Source organism: Parasteatoda tepidariorum, chromosome 9 (assembly GCF_982258835.1).
Source record: "Parasteatoda tepidariorum strain Cologne lab strain chromosome 9, Ptep-v5.0, whole genome shotgun sequence".
NCBI lineage: Eukaryota > Metazoa > Arthropoda > Arachnida > Araneae > Theridiidae > Parasteatoda > Parasteatoda tepidariorum.
The window spans coordinates 29,441,599-29,456,709 of NC_141763.1; the positions used below are offsets into that span (position 1 = coordinate 29,441,599).

A 15,111-nucleotide genomic window follows, 5' to 3' on the forward strand; every position below is an offset into this window, starting at 1 on the left:
GTAAATTCCTGGCATTTCACAGGCCTCTCCAACTGGCTTGTACAGCAAAACATGGTTGCCAGGCTCCTTCAGCATTTTTTGAACTTAAAGATGCACAGAAAGAGCATCATTTTTATCCAAACATACCTCACTATCTAACTTAAATTCTGTACAAATATTGTGCAAATCTTTTTTGTCAATTAATGATAGTTGCGTAGAGGGTGTATAGTTTGATCTAACATTGGCTAAAACCCCAGATTTTGGTATTCCCTGCTCCATCTGAATAGCTAAAAGCTCAACATGTACAGATTGAAGCTCAACAGAAATATTTCCACTATCAGAATGCTTCGTAACATTTATTAGCTCCCAATGGTTTTAACGTGACGTTTTCTTTCCCCGTCGCTGACTTCAATGCGGCTCTTTCCACTACGATGACACACATAATACTTAACTACTGATTAATCAGACAATTTTTTAATAGATCGCTGTATAAAATGAGATACTGTCTCTATTTCAAAACTCCCCTTCTAAATGTCAAACGAATTTTGATCATCAAAAGATTTAATTTCAAATGACAGGTTTACTTCAGAATGTTCGCTCTGGTAATGTTTTTGCAACAAACATCTGATTGCACAAAGCGCACGCTAACTTGCTGGACACATCAATGGGCTTATCGTCGTGCAAGTTCCTCAAGTGAGCGTATAAATTTCTCCTTGTAAATTCTCGTCCACATTCTTTGCACTTCACGTTTTCAGGCCCTATTTTTTTGTTGTCAGGCATTTCTTATTAAAAGAAAGTTAAAACCGAAAGCGCAAAATAAGTAATGCTACTAAGCCTAAGTCACGTGAAAATCTTAAACTACCTTAAATCAATTAATTAGCATAAAAAATTTAGTACAAGTTTAAAAACACGTTGATACAATATTACAAACAAAAAAAAATTATTCAAACCATTAAACTTACCTTATTTACTGAAAAGTAAATGAAGAGCTTAAAATGACAACATTCCACCTACCAACACATGTTTATACCCTATAGCTGCAAACTAGGTATTCATACACTAGAACTACAAAGTATAAGGTATTCCTCCACGCCATTTCTTCAACAGGGTTACTTTTCGAAATTATTTGGTGAAAATAAAATTCTAGCCAAGCATTTCAAACGCATGCGTTGTTGCTCAGCCAGTTGTACGTACAGACAGAAGTAAGCCACAAATAAACAAACGAAGTGTTTGATCTTTTAAATAGCTGCTCACCAGATTATATTGTATTACAAAGAAAAGTTATAGATAATCGATTTTTGATTAATCCTTGATTTTGTTGTTCCATCTAAGTAAGTCAACATATTTAAAACTCAGTTTATTAATTAAATTTTAAAAAAAATTTCTCTTCTGACAACGTGAGAAACTCGAGTGTTTTGTGGTTTACTTATCACTATTTTAATGAAAATTATTTCATTGTTTTGTTAATAAAGTGCGACAGGAATTGTCACTTATCTTATAAATGTGAATTACTCATTGTTTTACTAATTATACGCCCATTCAAGTTGCTGTTCTAGTGTTTGATGAGTTGGTATGAACATAAACGACATTATCGAAATTCTTTCTCAGTAAAAGTTCGTGTATTTAGCAAATAAATTTGAAACTAATTGCCTTTATTTTAAAATATATTTTTTTAAATGTAAATGAGCAGTTGTGAAAATTCAATGTTTTATGGTCACTTATCACAAAAATATGAAGTACTTACTGTTTCATTAATGTAGTACAAATTCTTTTTTATTTTTATTTTATAATCTTCCAGTTTAGAAGTGTGTTCGATCTGGTTCAATTATTTCAAAGGGATATTAAATAGATCCCTTTCGGTAGCTCTATTAGTTCCAAGTGATAGTATTCTTGGGTAGCTATCTGTAAACTTCTCTTTCATTGCTACTTCAATGAAGAGTACTTTATTTGATTGATTTCTATATGTTTGTTTAGCTAAACGGAGATATATTCTTGGATTGTGCTCTTAAGAATTATAATATTGATGCTCTTTCAACAAAGAATAGATGATTACCCATGGCTTTTAATCTAATTCTTTTATTAGAATTTGTATTTTTATTATTACATTACTTATTTACTTTTTTTTGTTTAAGTTATTGAGTATATTGCATCATAAATATTTATAAACTATTAAACCCCTGAAATAATCAGTACAAGTAGTAAGTTTTGGTACTGATTTGTGTTTATTAAATGTTGCACCTTTTTACTTGTATTTGTACTTTTATCCTTACATGATATATTGTTTTCATCATGACTTCCAGCTCAGTATCCAAGATGCCACGTGCTTGTGTTGCCTATGGGTGCTCCAACAATGCCTATAAACTAGAATGCAGGAATAAAAAAGTGTCATTTCACCAATTTCCTTTAAAGGATGAGAATCTCTTGAAGTGGTGGACAAAGATCAAAAGGATTGGCTTTGTGCCAAATAAATATAGCAAAATCTGCTCAGAACATTTTGAAGATGACTGTTTTGAATATCTGCAAGGAACAGGTAAAGTTACTTAAAAAAAAAAAAAAACACTTTGTTAGTATTTTTCCTTAATGTTATTGATAGTCGGATTAAGAAAAACGTGTAAATAATTCATTAAAAATTTTTTTTCAAAATTCTGACATAGTAAAAGCTGCGCTACAATATTTATTTTGCTACTCATTTAAATCTAAAGGAAAGTAATCAATGTAGATTAAAAAGTAATGTACAACATTTGTTTTAAATTAATCATTAATAATCGATTCTTAACGTTATTATCTGAAAAAATTCATTTATTTCATTGCTTATTTATAATTGATGTATTTTCTTATCCCCTCTACTATTCAGCATAATTGTTACATCACTTAAATAATTTTCCTATATTTATGTTTAGGAAGAAGAGTAATAATGCTGTAACAACTAAGTTCTGTTTCATTTCCCCAAAGCGTGATAGGAAACGAACATCATATCAATTTCAGTGAGTAAAAAACACCTGAAAACATATTTAATAATATTTAGTTTAGTATCAGTGTTGCAGTTATATAGGAATTTCCTCATTGGAAGGCAAACACTCTACATACCTGCCAAGTCTCCTGTATTTTATGACTATCTCCTGAATACCTGTATATTCGCGATTTTCTCCGTAGTCGCGGAAGAAAAACAAAAAAGAAACATTTTTTTGATAAAATATCCATTGATGGAAAAAAATACTTCTCTTATTCCTCAACAAATATTGCTTTTGCCAGCACTGCAGTATGTTGAGTGTTAATTGTTTAAGTTGAGGTGTGATGGCTCAGGGGATAGAGCATTCGCCTTTCAATGAGGTGAACCGAGGTTCGAATCCCAGCGATGGTTGGTCGATACGAATTCTGTAACCAGCTTGTACCGATCACAGTCCTGACATGAAATATTCTCAGTGGCAGATGGATCATAGGTTATAGGGTAATTGTGTAAGGTTTTCCTTTTTGTGTAACTCAAATGCGGATTAGTTCCATAAAAGAATCCTCCGCAAAGCAAATTTCTCCCAATACTTAATCCAGGAGTTCCATTATCTTCTGGATTTGGTTCAAAATTGCAAGGCCACAGAGTTGAAAATCAGTAGTCGTAAACCGAAAATTGGATCGGTTAGTAAAATCTCCGTTATTTTATTTCTCCAATGTTGTCATGTATGCTCTATTGTCGGAACCATCATAAATCTGATAGTAATGTATGCATTTAATTTTGAAATGATGATTTAATAAATGTTTTTTTTAGGTACATAATATTCATTTGGTATAAGTATAAATATATTTATTAAAATTTTTTCCTTCAAAGCGTGATTTTTTCTCTAATTTTTTTGATAAACCACATATTCAAAGCCGGATTCAATCATGAATTCGTACTTTATCTCATTTTCTTAATGTCGATAATTATTAGTATATAATGGGAAATAGGTAGTGAGTATAGGTATATTATTATCACAAGTGAGTAAAAAATTCTTAAAACTAAATTTAATTATATTGAAAAATTTTAATTACAGTAGAACTCCAATTATCCGAATCGCTTTCAGAATTCCTATGGAAATATAGTAAAAAGATAAGTTTTTCTTTTTTTATATGAATAAAATAAAATGTTAGTAAAGCCAAGGAAAGATTAATGCAGAGAAAGTTTACAGGATAGGACAAAGATAAATAAAAGGAATAACAAAGGAGGGGGAATCCAGTGACAAAAGAGCACATGGGAGACCGTATGAATAAGGATGTTAGTTGTGGAATGTTATCTTGGAATGTTGTTTGTTGACAAAGAAATGAGAACGCTAGATCCCCTGGTCAGCTTGCTTGTGCCAATTGGTGCTTGTCAGTTCGCCCAGTGGATTGGGGGGGGGGAGAAGTCAAGGAAGCAATTAAAATGAGAATTTTTGCAGGTGTAAAAGGACGATTGTTGGGAAAGTCGAAATTCCTGAGGGGTTGAAGGAAAAATCGATGTTGAACGCATAACACGTGGTTAGTCGGCTTTTTATTGGATGTGGTCCTTCACCAGGTGGGCGGTACTAAAAAATGGCCTTGTTCTTCTATCAATTTGTCGATGGAATAAGAAACTGTTTTTGGCCGATTACTTTCTATTAAAGCATAGAACTCTGCTTTTCTCATATCACTAGAGCAATTAATTCCATTGTGATTCAGCCAGTCTATCATTACTGATTTTGTTGCATACTTTGTTGGTGTGGGGTTCTCAATTTTTGTGTGATATGGAGCATTGTCCATCACTACCACACTTTGAGATGGCAGGTTTGGCAGTAATTTCTCCAGCAACCACTTCCGAAAATTTTCGAAATTCATCTGGCCGTGGTAGTTACCAGACTGACTCGAGGCCTTATATGCTAATAAAGCTCCAGGAATGAATCCTCTTGACGATCCAGCGTGAACAACGATTAGTCTATTTTTCGAACTGACCTTCGATATAGCACCAATATTGTTATTTTCGTCTTGCCAGCATTTCTGGAAAGTTAAATTACTGTCAACCCATGTTTCATCCAAATAAACGAGTTGACGCTTCATCCTCCGATGCTTACGAATTTCTCTCAGAAATTCGTTGCGCCAAAAAACAATGTTTGGCCTTTTGATAAGCAGTTTTCTTTGGGGAGTGCACCGCTTCCATCGAAAGTTTAAGGAATGTAAAACTTTCCTCAACGAATCTTTCTCAAATTCGAAATTAATTCGTTCGCGAAGAACAGGAATTAATTTTCGAAGCGATGGCACTTTTTTCCCCCTTATATAAAACTCTTGGATGGTTTGCCGTATAACACATTTGTCGAAATCATCCAGATAAGCAAGTCCACCAGATTTCTTTCTCCTGCTTTTTCCGGGAGTGCGCAACACACCGTCTTCTCCGAAACAAGAAACTTCTCTTTTTATTTTTCTAAGTGTGAAGTCTGACACTCCAGTTGCCAGACATGCTCTTTGAGCTGGTTGATAAGGAGGTAATTTAAGGGCTTTTTCCTTAGCTTCATTGGCAAAAAACTCAAACACATTGTGCACAATTTTACGTGCTTGGTGATTTCAAAATTTCACCTTATTTAAATTTAAAAGACATTTCTCAATATTCAAAAAAGTTAAAAGAGGAAAAATAAAAAAAAAATTAATTAAAAAAATTAATAACAACACAAATAAATTTAAAACATTTGAATAAGGATGATGCAGACAAGATGCTCAAAATTTGAATGAATAATGCTGAGGTTTTCTCAAAATCTTATGCAACTCTAGGCTCTACTAATGCTGTTATTCCTGAATTTAAATTATTACACCAATTTCCTATTCAGACTAAACCGTATCCAATTCCTAATATTGCCAAATCATTTGCTAAAAAAGAGATTCAAAATTTGTTGGAAGCAGGCATTATTGAACCATCTTCAAATTATTTTCCGGTAATTTTTGTCAAGAAGAAACCTTTTCTAAATGACCCAAACTTACAAAAATTCCGCATGGTCATTGACTATCGCTTACTAAATTCTGTAACTGAGACTTTTAAAATTTGTTTACCTAAGATCAATGACATTTTACACGACATTTCTGGCAAAGCATTCTACACGGTTTCAGATTTAAAGAGTGCATTTTTTCAACTGCAATTGAAAAAGCAGGATAGAGTTACCTGCATTTTGTCGCGAGATTGGAAATTTTCAACCTACTCGTCTTCCTTTTGGATCTCGTAACAGCGCTTCATATTTCCACAATTTCATTTCAAAGTGTTTAGATGATATGAAAGGGCCTAATGTACAATTTTTTTTAGATGACATAGTTGTTGCTGCAAATTCTATAGAAGAGATGATAAATTTATTGTTAAAAGTATTTGAAAGACTTGCAAATATGTAAATCTGAGATAGTTTATTTAGGTTTTAAACTTTATGCCAATGGTTTTTCCCCAGCACCGGATAATGTAAAAAAAATTGTAAACGTTCCCATTCCTAAAGATGTGAAGCAAGTACAAACTTTTTTAGGCATGATTAATTATTTTCGTCATTTAATTTATAATTTTGCTGACATTGTTAAACCAATAGTAATTTTAACTAAAAAAAATGTTGAATACAATTGGAATGAAGAATGCCAAAATGCTTTTAAATTTATATCAGAGCAATTACTGCTTACACCTACTTTAAAAAATATTGAGGGAAATGAAAAATTTTACATTGTTACTGATGCTTCTAATAATTCTTTATGTGGTATTTTAATGCTAAGAATTGAGGAAAATTTTGTACCTATTGAGTTTTACTCCAGACAACTAACTTATGCAGAATCTAAATATCCATCAATTAGGCGAGAACTTTTAGCTATTGTTGAGTCGGTTAAACATTTCCATCAACATCTTTATGGTAAAGAATTCATTATTTTAACTGATGCGAAAGCATTAACTTTTCATATTAATTTGCAAAAACAACCAGAAATTGTGAGTAGGTGGCTTATGTATTTACAAGAATTTAATTATCAAATTAAGCATATAGAAGGTTTAAGAAATCCTGCTGATTATCTATTCAGAGTACCCATTACTGATGCTGTTGTTAATAATGTAAATACAGTTAGTCAATAAAGTCTGCGTACGGACTGATTAATAAATTAAAAAAGCACTTTAAACATGAAAGAAACATTTTAATCAGTATGATTTTTTTCCCTGTAATAGCTACAATTGTAAGCTACAATAAAGAGCAAAAATAAAAGTGCAATATTTTAAAAACTTTCTCAAAAATAAATATTTACGAAAAAAACACAGCAATTCACTCCAATAAAGTCTGCGTACACTTAAGAAAAAAATGAAAAATAAAAGATTTTTGCGTTATTTTAATATTTTGTTGCGTACCCTTTATTTTTTAAAACAGCTTGCAGACGTCTAGGCATTGACTGAACTAGTTTCTGTGTATCATCTGACGTAAATTTCGCCCATTCTTCTTGCAATTTGCATATTAACTCATTTCGGGAAGTAATATCGTGTTTTCGAATTCATTTGTTCAATTTCGCCCACAAATGTTTAATAGGGTTAAGGTCTGATGACTGTGGAGGAGTTGGTAATTGTCACGGAGTGTGATAGAGAAGATATTCCTACACAATTTTAGCAGCATGTTTAGGGTCGTTGTCTTGTTGGAAAATAAAGGTATTAGAAAGGTTTAAATGTCGAGCACTTTCTGGTAGATTTTTCTTCAAAATTAACTTACCTGTCCATGACTTTATCAATAATATGCAAATTTCCAACTCCATTCGAAGACATATATCCCCATATCATCACTCCACCAGCTCCATGTTTAGCAGTTGTATTTAAATTTCTCAGATTCAGTTCTGTTCCCGGTTTTCTCCATACAATAGGGTGGCCATTGATTTTAAATATTGTAAATTTACTTTCATATGACCAAATTACACTGTTCCAATAATCTGCCAAGGAGTTCAAATAAGTTATTATGAATGTATGGCTTAGACCTAGATTTGCGTCCGTGATAATTTGCCTTACGCAGTACTTTTCTTACAGTTTCAGGGGAAATTTCCTTATTGCTTGTTAAAAAAATATCTTTTGTTATACGTACAGCAGAAAGTTTAGGATTTTGTTTAATTCGCAAAAGAATTTTTCTTTCTTCTCCCTGAGTAAGCTTCCTAAGTCTTCTACATCTTAGTTTTACAGCAAGATTTCCAGTATCAAGGTAGTTCTGAATAACTCTTTGCACACTAGAATGAGGCCTCACCCAACTATTTTACCAATATAGTGAAGAGTTTTACCTTCATCTCTCAATTTTATAATTAACTGTCTTGTAGCTAAAAGAATTTCCTTATTAAGTGACATTTTCGGCAAAGAAAATAGTACTAGCGACTTCCCATTAACTCGGAAATAGATTTGAAGCTCAATGACCTTGAAAGTGTAATCTGATTTGCATTCTCAAGTTTAAGTTTAAAATTAAGATAAGAAATTCCTCACCCCTTCTGGCTTGTACGCGAACTTTATTGGCCTTGATTTTTGTCCAATTATCTTTTAAAAATTAGTGTGCATAAATTATTGGGCATGAAAATATTTTTGTCAAATAATTTTAAAGTTACTAACTGACGTTAAAAATTTAAAATAATAAAATTTTAAAAAACCGCTTCTTTAGCCCTTTAAATTCGGGTTTGATATTACTTTTGTCAATGTACGCAGACTTTTTTGACTAACTGTATATTTGAAGTGAATGAAAATCTTAAAATTGAGAATATAATTAAATTTCAAAAAAATTGTAACAAAACTAAAGAGATATTAGAAAAACTTAAAATCAATGACAAATTCACTTCAAAATTTTTTTTCATAAATGATAAAGGAATACTTATGATAAGAATTAAACCTCCTAAACATCCTCATAAGACTATTAGTAGAATTTTTATACCTGAATCTCTTAGAGGTGAAGTTCTTAAGGCAGCTCATGCTTCATATTTTGGTACTTTTAAAACATACAATTTAATAAAGAGAAATTATTCCTGGTATGGCATGTTTGCTGATACACAAAATTTTGTGGAATAATGTGATGCTTGTCTGGCAAATAAACCTAAACCAAAAATTACAGAAACTAAATTTATTGAGAAAAGTGATCTCAGTGTGGGACAAAGATTGTCAATTGATATTGTAGGAAAATTGCCTAGGTCTATTGACAATTTTTTTTTTATTTTAACAATTATTCAAGATATTTAGAGACCATACCATTAACAAATATAAAATCATCAAACATAATCAGTAGCTTAAATGACTATTTTTCTAAATTTGGGATAGCTCAGGAAATAATTAGCGATAATGGCACTAATTTCACTTCTGATGAGTTTGTAAACTTTTTAAAATCCTTAAACATTGAACACAGAAAGACTTCATTTTATTATCCTTTGTCTAATGGTTTACTGGAGAGATCTCATAGAATTTTAAAAGAATCAATAGCTGCAATGTGTAACAATAGTTGGGAATGGACTAAGAAACTTTTATTTTTCAAATTGCATTATAATTCACATATTAATGTGGTTACAGGATATACTCCCGCAGAATTGTTTTTTGGTCGAAATTTAAATCTCCCATTAAATGTAAGTATTAATGTCAACAATAAAGAAAACCCGTCCAATTACAGTAAAAAATTAAGAGAGTATATTGCTGAGACCAGAGAAATAGTGAGGCTTAATGAGAATAAATATTTTGAATTACATAAGAAATACATAAAGGGTAGACCAACTCCTAATTATGAGTGTAAGGATCTTGTTTATTTAAAAATAAATACAGATGTTAATTCTTTAGATCCCAAATATGAAGGTCCTTTTGAGAAAAAAAAAAATCTAGAAATAACAATTCTTAATACATATAAAAGATGATAAAAGAGACACGTACAAAAAATTTCATATCAGTAAACTTTTCAAAAAAAAGTCATTAAGAGAGGAACTAAAGAATGACAACTCAAATGAAAATGATCATGATATCAGCATTGAATATTAAGCTGAATAGTTGTTAGATTATTTATTACGTATTGTATAGGGTATTAATATTGACAATTTTGGCTTGAAATTTATTTAATGTAAAAATATAGTTAGCAATTTTTTTTGGTGGTAAGATTTTTGAATTGCATTTTCCCCCTTCGAGCTCAAAATTTTATATTTGATGAAAAGTGGCAGGTACAATTATCATTAAATATGGAAAGATCCCATTCAAAAACTAAGCCTGATTTGTTTTCTTGGTTTTCTCTTTCTGATAACCATTTTATTTTTTTAGCTACTAAGGACTTTTTACAATCCTTGTGATGCAAATTTTTGGTTATATTGTCATTTCAATTACTTTTATGTTAGATAGTGATAATGAATAGAGAGAGTTGATATGGTCATAATAATAATAATAATGCGAATGATAATAATGAATATGAGAAAATTGATAACATAAAAGTATGCTAGTTTGAAATAATAACAATGTAAAAAACAAACATAATATTGAAAGTATTATAACATATTGCAAGTATGAGTGACAAAGTATGTTAGAAATGGTATTTATACAAATCAAATCTTTGAGTGAGAGCTATGATGATCAAATTTGTATATATAATTTTTTTGCTCCACATCATTAAAATATTTTGTATGATTTGGGAGAGAGAGAGTGAGCAAACATTTTCAAGGAAATTGAATAGAGATACTATTATGTTATGATGTATGTATATAATTGAATTTTTTTCCAGTTGTATTAATTTTCTTGGCACAACAAAAAAAAATTTTCTCAAAAAGAGGTGATAATGTTAAATAGGAATTTAACATTTACTGTAAGAACACTTTCGAATAATTATATTGCACCTCTGCACAAGACCTCACAAATCTTTTCTCACACATTTTAAATACATACTAGTTTCTGTTTGTAAACAGAACAACATCGAATGCAGTGTCTGAAGAGAGCTTATCATTCGGCCTACAATCATCTCTTATTGGACAATGAAACGGTAAAGGAGCCAATCAGATGAAGGAATGAGAGTCTTGGGGTTCCGCTAAAGACGAGGCGAAATGGTGTCGGGCTGATAAGCCGAAGAAGTAATAAAAAGACTTTTCTTTTATGGTGGCATCAGGCTGATTTTACCGCGAGGATTGAAACATTTTTTTTTTGTGAGTTGGTGGTTGGATTTGATGAGGCTAGGGGGCTTCGGCCCCTAAGCCAAAATTTTTTGGAGGGTACGATCTGAGATTTTTTTCATTTTTGTGAGCATGGAAGTATTTGCTAATGCATGTATCTTTATGCATCTGAGTTTATAAATTTTAATTTTTTGCTTTAATAGCAATTTTTTTATATGGCAGCCAGGAGGAATACACTCTGGCAATTCTTTTTGTGCTTTAGTTAATTAATAAGTATTTGTATGTTAAAGTAATTATGATTCCAAAGATAGTTAAGAGAATAAAGTTTTTGTAAGTATACTTTTGCTTCAATTGTCCTTGATGTTTTCTGTTCTATTTATATGTTTAATTTTAAATTATTCTAAATTTCTTTTTTGACTCTAGAGAATTGAGCTTTACACACGTTTTGTACTACCCTACGATCTTAATTTAATTTCCAGCACGTGTTACCATTTTGTCGATCACTTTGAATGATTATATTAGCATAATGTTTAAGAGTATATTTTATTGCAGCTTTATTCTTGTTATTTGAATTTATCTTTTATTCTCAATTTTTACACGTGCTGATTGCTGATTAATTTATTCGGCCAGTTAGTTTTGATCTGATATTCTTAACATTTAAATTTAATCATCCAGTTTACCGAGATGAAAATGTAAAATATATTAAATAATGGTAATACGGCTGACTAAGGAATTTTAAGTCTGGGCACGGTATTCGTGAACTAGATTTAAGTGGTGAAAAGTTATCTGCAGACTTAGTTTATTGAAAAATTTAAAGATATATCAGCCTCTTACGATTCCGACTTTTTATACAACGCCGATGAGACTGGTCTAATATGGAAAGCCTTACCCAAAACCACTTTAGCCTCTAAAAGAGAGTGCAGTGCTCCAGGGCATAAAGCTAGTAAAGACCGCGTTACTGTGCTTAACTGCGCGAACTCCACTGGGAGCCATAAAATACCCCTTATGTTAATAGGGAAGTCAAAACGCCCAAGAGCATTTAAGAATGTCAAAAAACTTCCCATATTTTTTAAAAACCAATGCAAAGCTTGGATGACTGCAGCACTGTTTACAGAGTTGTACGATGAAATTTTCATTCCTAAAGTCATAATGCCACATAAGTGAAAAAACGCTAAAAATCTCTTGGAAAAGAAGGAAGTCCTGTGCTTTTGATTGTTGATAATGCACCAACTCATTCCACAGAAGAATAGTTGGAAAGAGGAAATGGCTAATTTAAAACAATCTTTTTGCCCCAAAACGTAACAAGCTTGTTGCAACCAATGGACCAATCTGTTATTGAAACAATGAAGCGTCTTTACCGAAGACAACTTTTAAGGAAGCTTTTAGTGTAGGGAAAGGATGAAGAAGGTGTGTTGGATAACCACAAAAAGATAAATTTGAAAGAATGCGTGTACATGGTTGCGGAAGCTTGGAATTTGGATAAAGATGTCTCATTAAGACGTGCATGGAACAAGTTAAAAGGCGTATCAACAAAAGAAGAGAAGGAAAAAGAAGTTAAAGAAAAAAAAAAGGGAAGAGACAGAAGATGAGGATGCCGTATCTCTTGAGGAATTCAGAAACATATTTTTGAAAATTCCTGGATGTCCAGATGTCAGTGCTGAAGATATAGGAGAGTGGATGACGTGTGATTCACCAAACTGTGGATTTCAAATGATGATGAACTTATTGAAAGTGTCGATGAAGATGACCCTAATGCTGAAATTGAGGAAGACACAGGGCAGTCAGCTAGTGAAGCATTTGTTGGCCTTGAAACTGCATTGAAGTGGATGGTGCACCAACTCGAGTGTGACCATATCTGGGATGAAAGACTTCCGCGGAAATCCGCTTTTTTTTCCCCAATTTTATAAATTTCCGAGAAAATGTTCCAAAAATTTAATTTTTTTGGAATTAGTCAAATTATTACGAAATTCCCCCTTTCCTCCGCGCTACTGCAGAAACTTACTGAAGAACCGCGCTACTTTTTCCCTGCAGTAGCCGCCCAATAATGATCGTCAGTAGAAAATGGGCGGAGCTTCAGCAGGTGCGCCGTTGCCAAGCAAAAGAGGAAATGATGAGGTTGTATCCTTGTCAGTTTCGCTAGGCCTGTGCTCGTTATAGTTCTCTCAACTCCACTCGGAATTATTTTTGACCGTTCCTGCAATTATCCGTTCACGTGTTTGTTTATGGTTGTTTTTTTTCGCATGGTGCTTGTGCTTCGTATGATGAATGTGTTTTAATGACGGAAGTAAATTTGAAAGACGAGCATAAAGTGCGTACGATCGATGCTGCTGAAAAAAATAAATTCAAATTTGAATGGCTTAACAAGACTGTCACAGTGACTAAAACTGCTAATCAGAAAATCGAGCTTAGAGGTAAAGTAATTTGCAAACTCTGCTGAGATAATATATATTATGGCAAAAGAGGATTTGCGGCAATATCGGATCATATTAAAAGTAAGAAGCATCTGACGAAAGAAGAAACAAAGCGAGAAAATTACATTTTGCCCGCTAATTTTTTTCCTTCTAACCCATCAACATCAGCTGTACCACCTGAACCTCTTGTTCAATTACCAGTAAATGTGCCATTAAGTGATACTAGTTATAAATGCGCAAGCTTTGATTTTAGAAGTGATTGCTGAACACAATTTGCCATTAACTATGTCTCCAGTATTGATTGATTTGTGTAAGGTTTTAGCTAGTGATAAGAAGGCTTTGAATCATCTGAATATGGCAAGGACAACTGCATCATACAAATTGCGGCTAGGTTTAGCCAAGACATTACTTAATGAAACCACAGATAATTTGCAAAACTGCAAATTTTCACTGAACCTCGATGAAGCTACTAGCAGTAATTATAAACGGATTATATCAACGGATTATACAGGGTGTTCCAAAATTATCTTTACAACTTCAAAAATTCATAACTTCGAACATAAACAAGATATTTAAATTCTGTCTTTTGCATGTATTACTGCAACTAATAAAGTTTTTTTTCCAATAGGCTGAAAAGTTTTAAGTGAGGATGTGGACACCACAACAGAAAACTCAATGCGTTTCATAGCCGTATTCGCTCCACATTTTCTGGACTTGTGCTGGGTCGTCCGGCTCCACTTTTATGCAATACTGATCCGGTGCTCATGAAGCTTGTGTGCCATGCACGGATGGAGGGTCTGGATTGGATTGAGACTCTTTGGAAATTTGTCCTGAAGTTCCGTTGCACCTGTGTATCTGATTTCGTCTCTATGAACCATGAGACGAATACGGCCATGAGACGCATTGAGCTTTCTGTTGTTGTGTCCACATCCTCACTTAAAAACTTTTCAGCCTATTGAAAAAAAAAAACTTTATTAGTTGCAGTAATACATGCAAAAGACAGAATATAACTATCTTGTTTATGTTCGAAGTTATGAATTTTTGAAGTTGTATAGATAACTTTGGAACACCCTGTATAATAGTAAGTTATTTCTCCCCTATCAATAATAAGGCAGTTGTTGAACATTTAACCAGTGTTAGCGTGTTCAGGGTTACTTCCGAAGCTATATTTAATGTAGTTTTAAAAATGTTTGAAGATTATAATATTCCATGGCTGAATTTAATGTCAGTTTTAATGGATTCGTGCAATGTGATGAGGGGATCAAAGTCTGGTCTCGAAAAGAGAATGCAAGAAAAAGCCCTTTGTTTGTTGGATGTGGATGGTGATTCTTGCCATCATATCCACAATGCTGCTAAACGGCTTTGCCAACCATTTGAAGGACATATCGAAAAGTATTTATCTGATCTATATAATGATTTAAATGGTCTGCTGATCAAAAAGAATGCTTGGCTGAAATTTGTAAAGTATTGAATATTAAATGTACTTGTGTTGAAAACATGATTCATCACCGCTGGTTGTCCTGTTTTGATGTATCTCTTAGCAACATTCGTATGTTAAATGCAATAACCATTTTTTATTATGCCTTTTTGCCTGCCCAAGATAAAGTAACATATTTTTCCATTCTCTGTGCAATTTACAAAGAAAAAGAAGTTAAGG

At 32.4% G+C, this 15,111-nt stretch overlaps 1 protein-coding gene across 1 annotated transcript; it reads right to left on the reverse strand.

The window, feature by feature from the left end:
• Positions 1–4,012: 4,012 nt before the first annotated feature.
• On the reverse strand, positions 4,013–7,136 carry LOC147803465 (uncharacterized). The gene has a single exon (XM_087151156.1). The coding sequence runs from the start codon at positions 5,020–5,022 to the stop codon at positions 4,498–4,500; it is 525 nt and encodes a 174-aa protein (XP_087007282.1). The 5' UTR covers positions 5,023–7,136; the 3' UTR covers positions 4,013–4,497.
• Between the last annotated feature and the right edge of the window lie 7,975 nt (positions 7,137–15,111).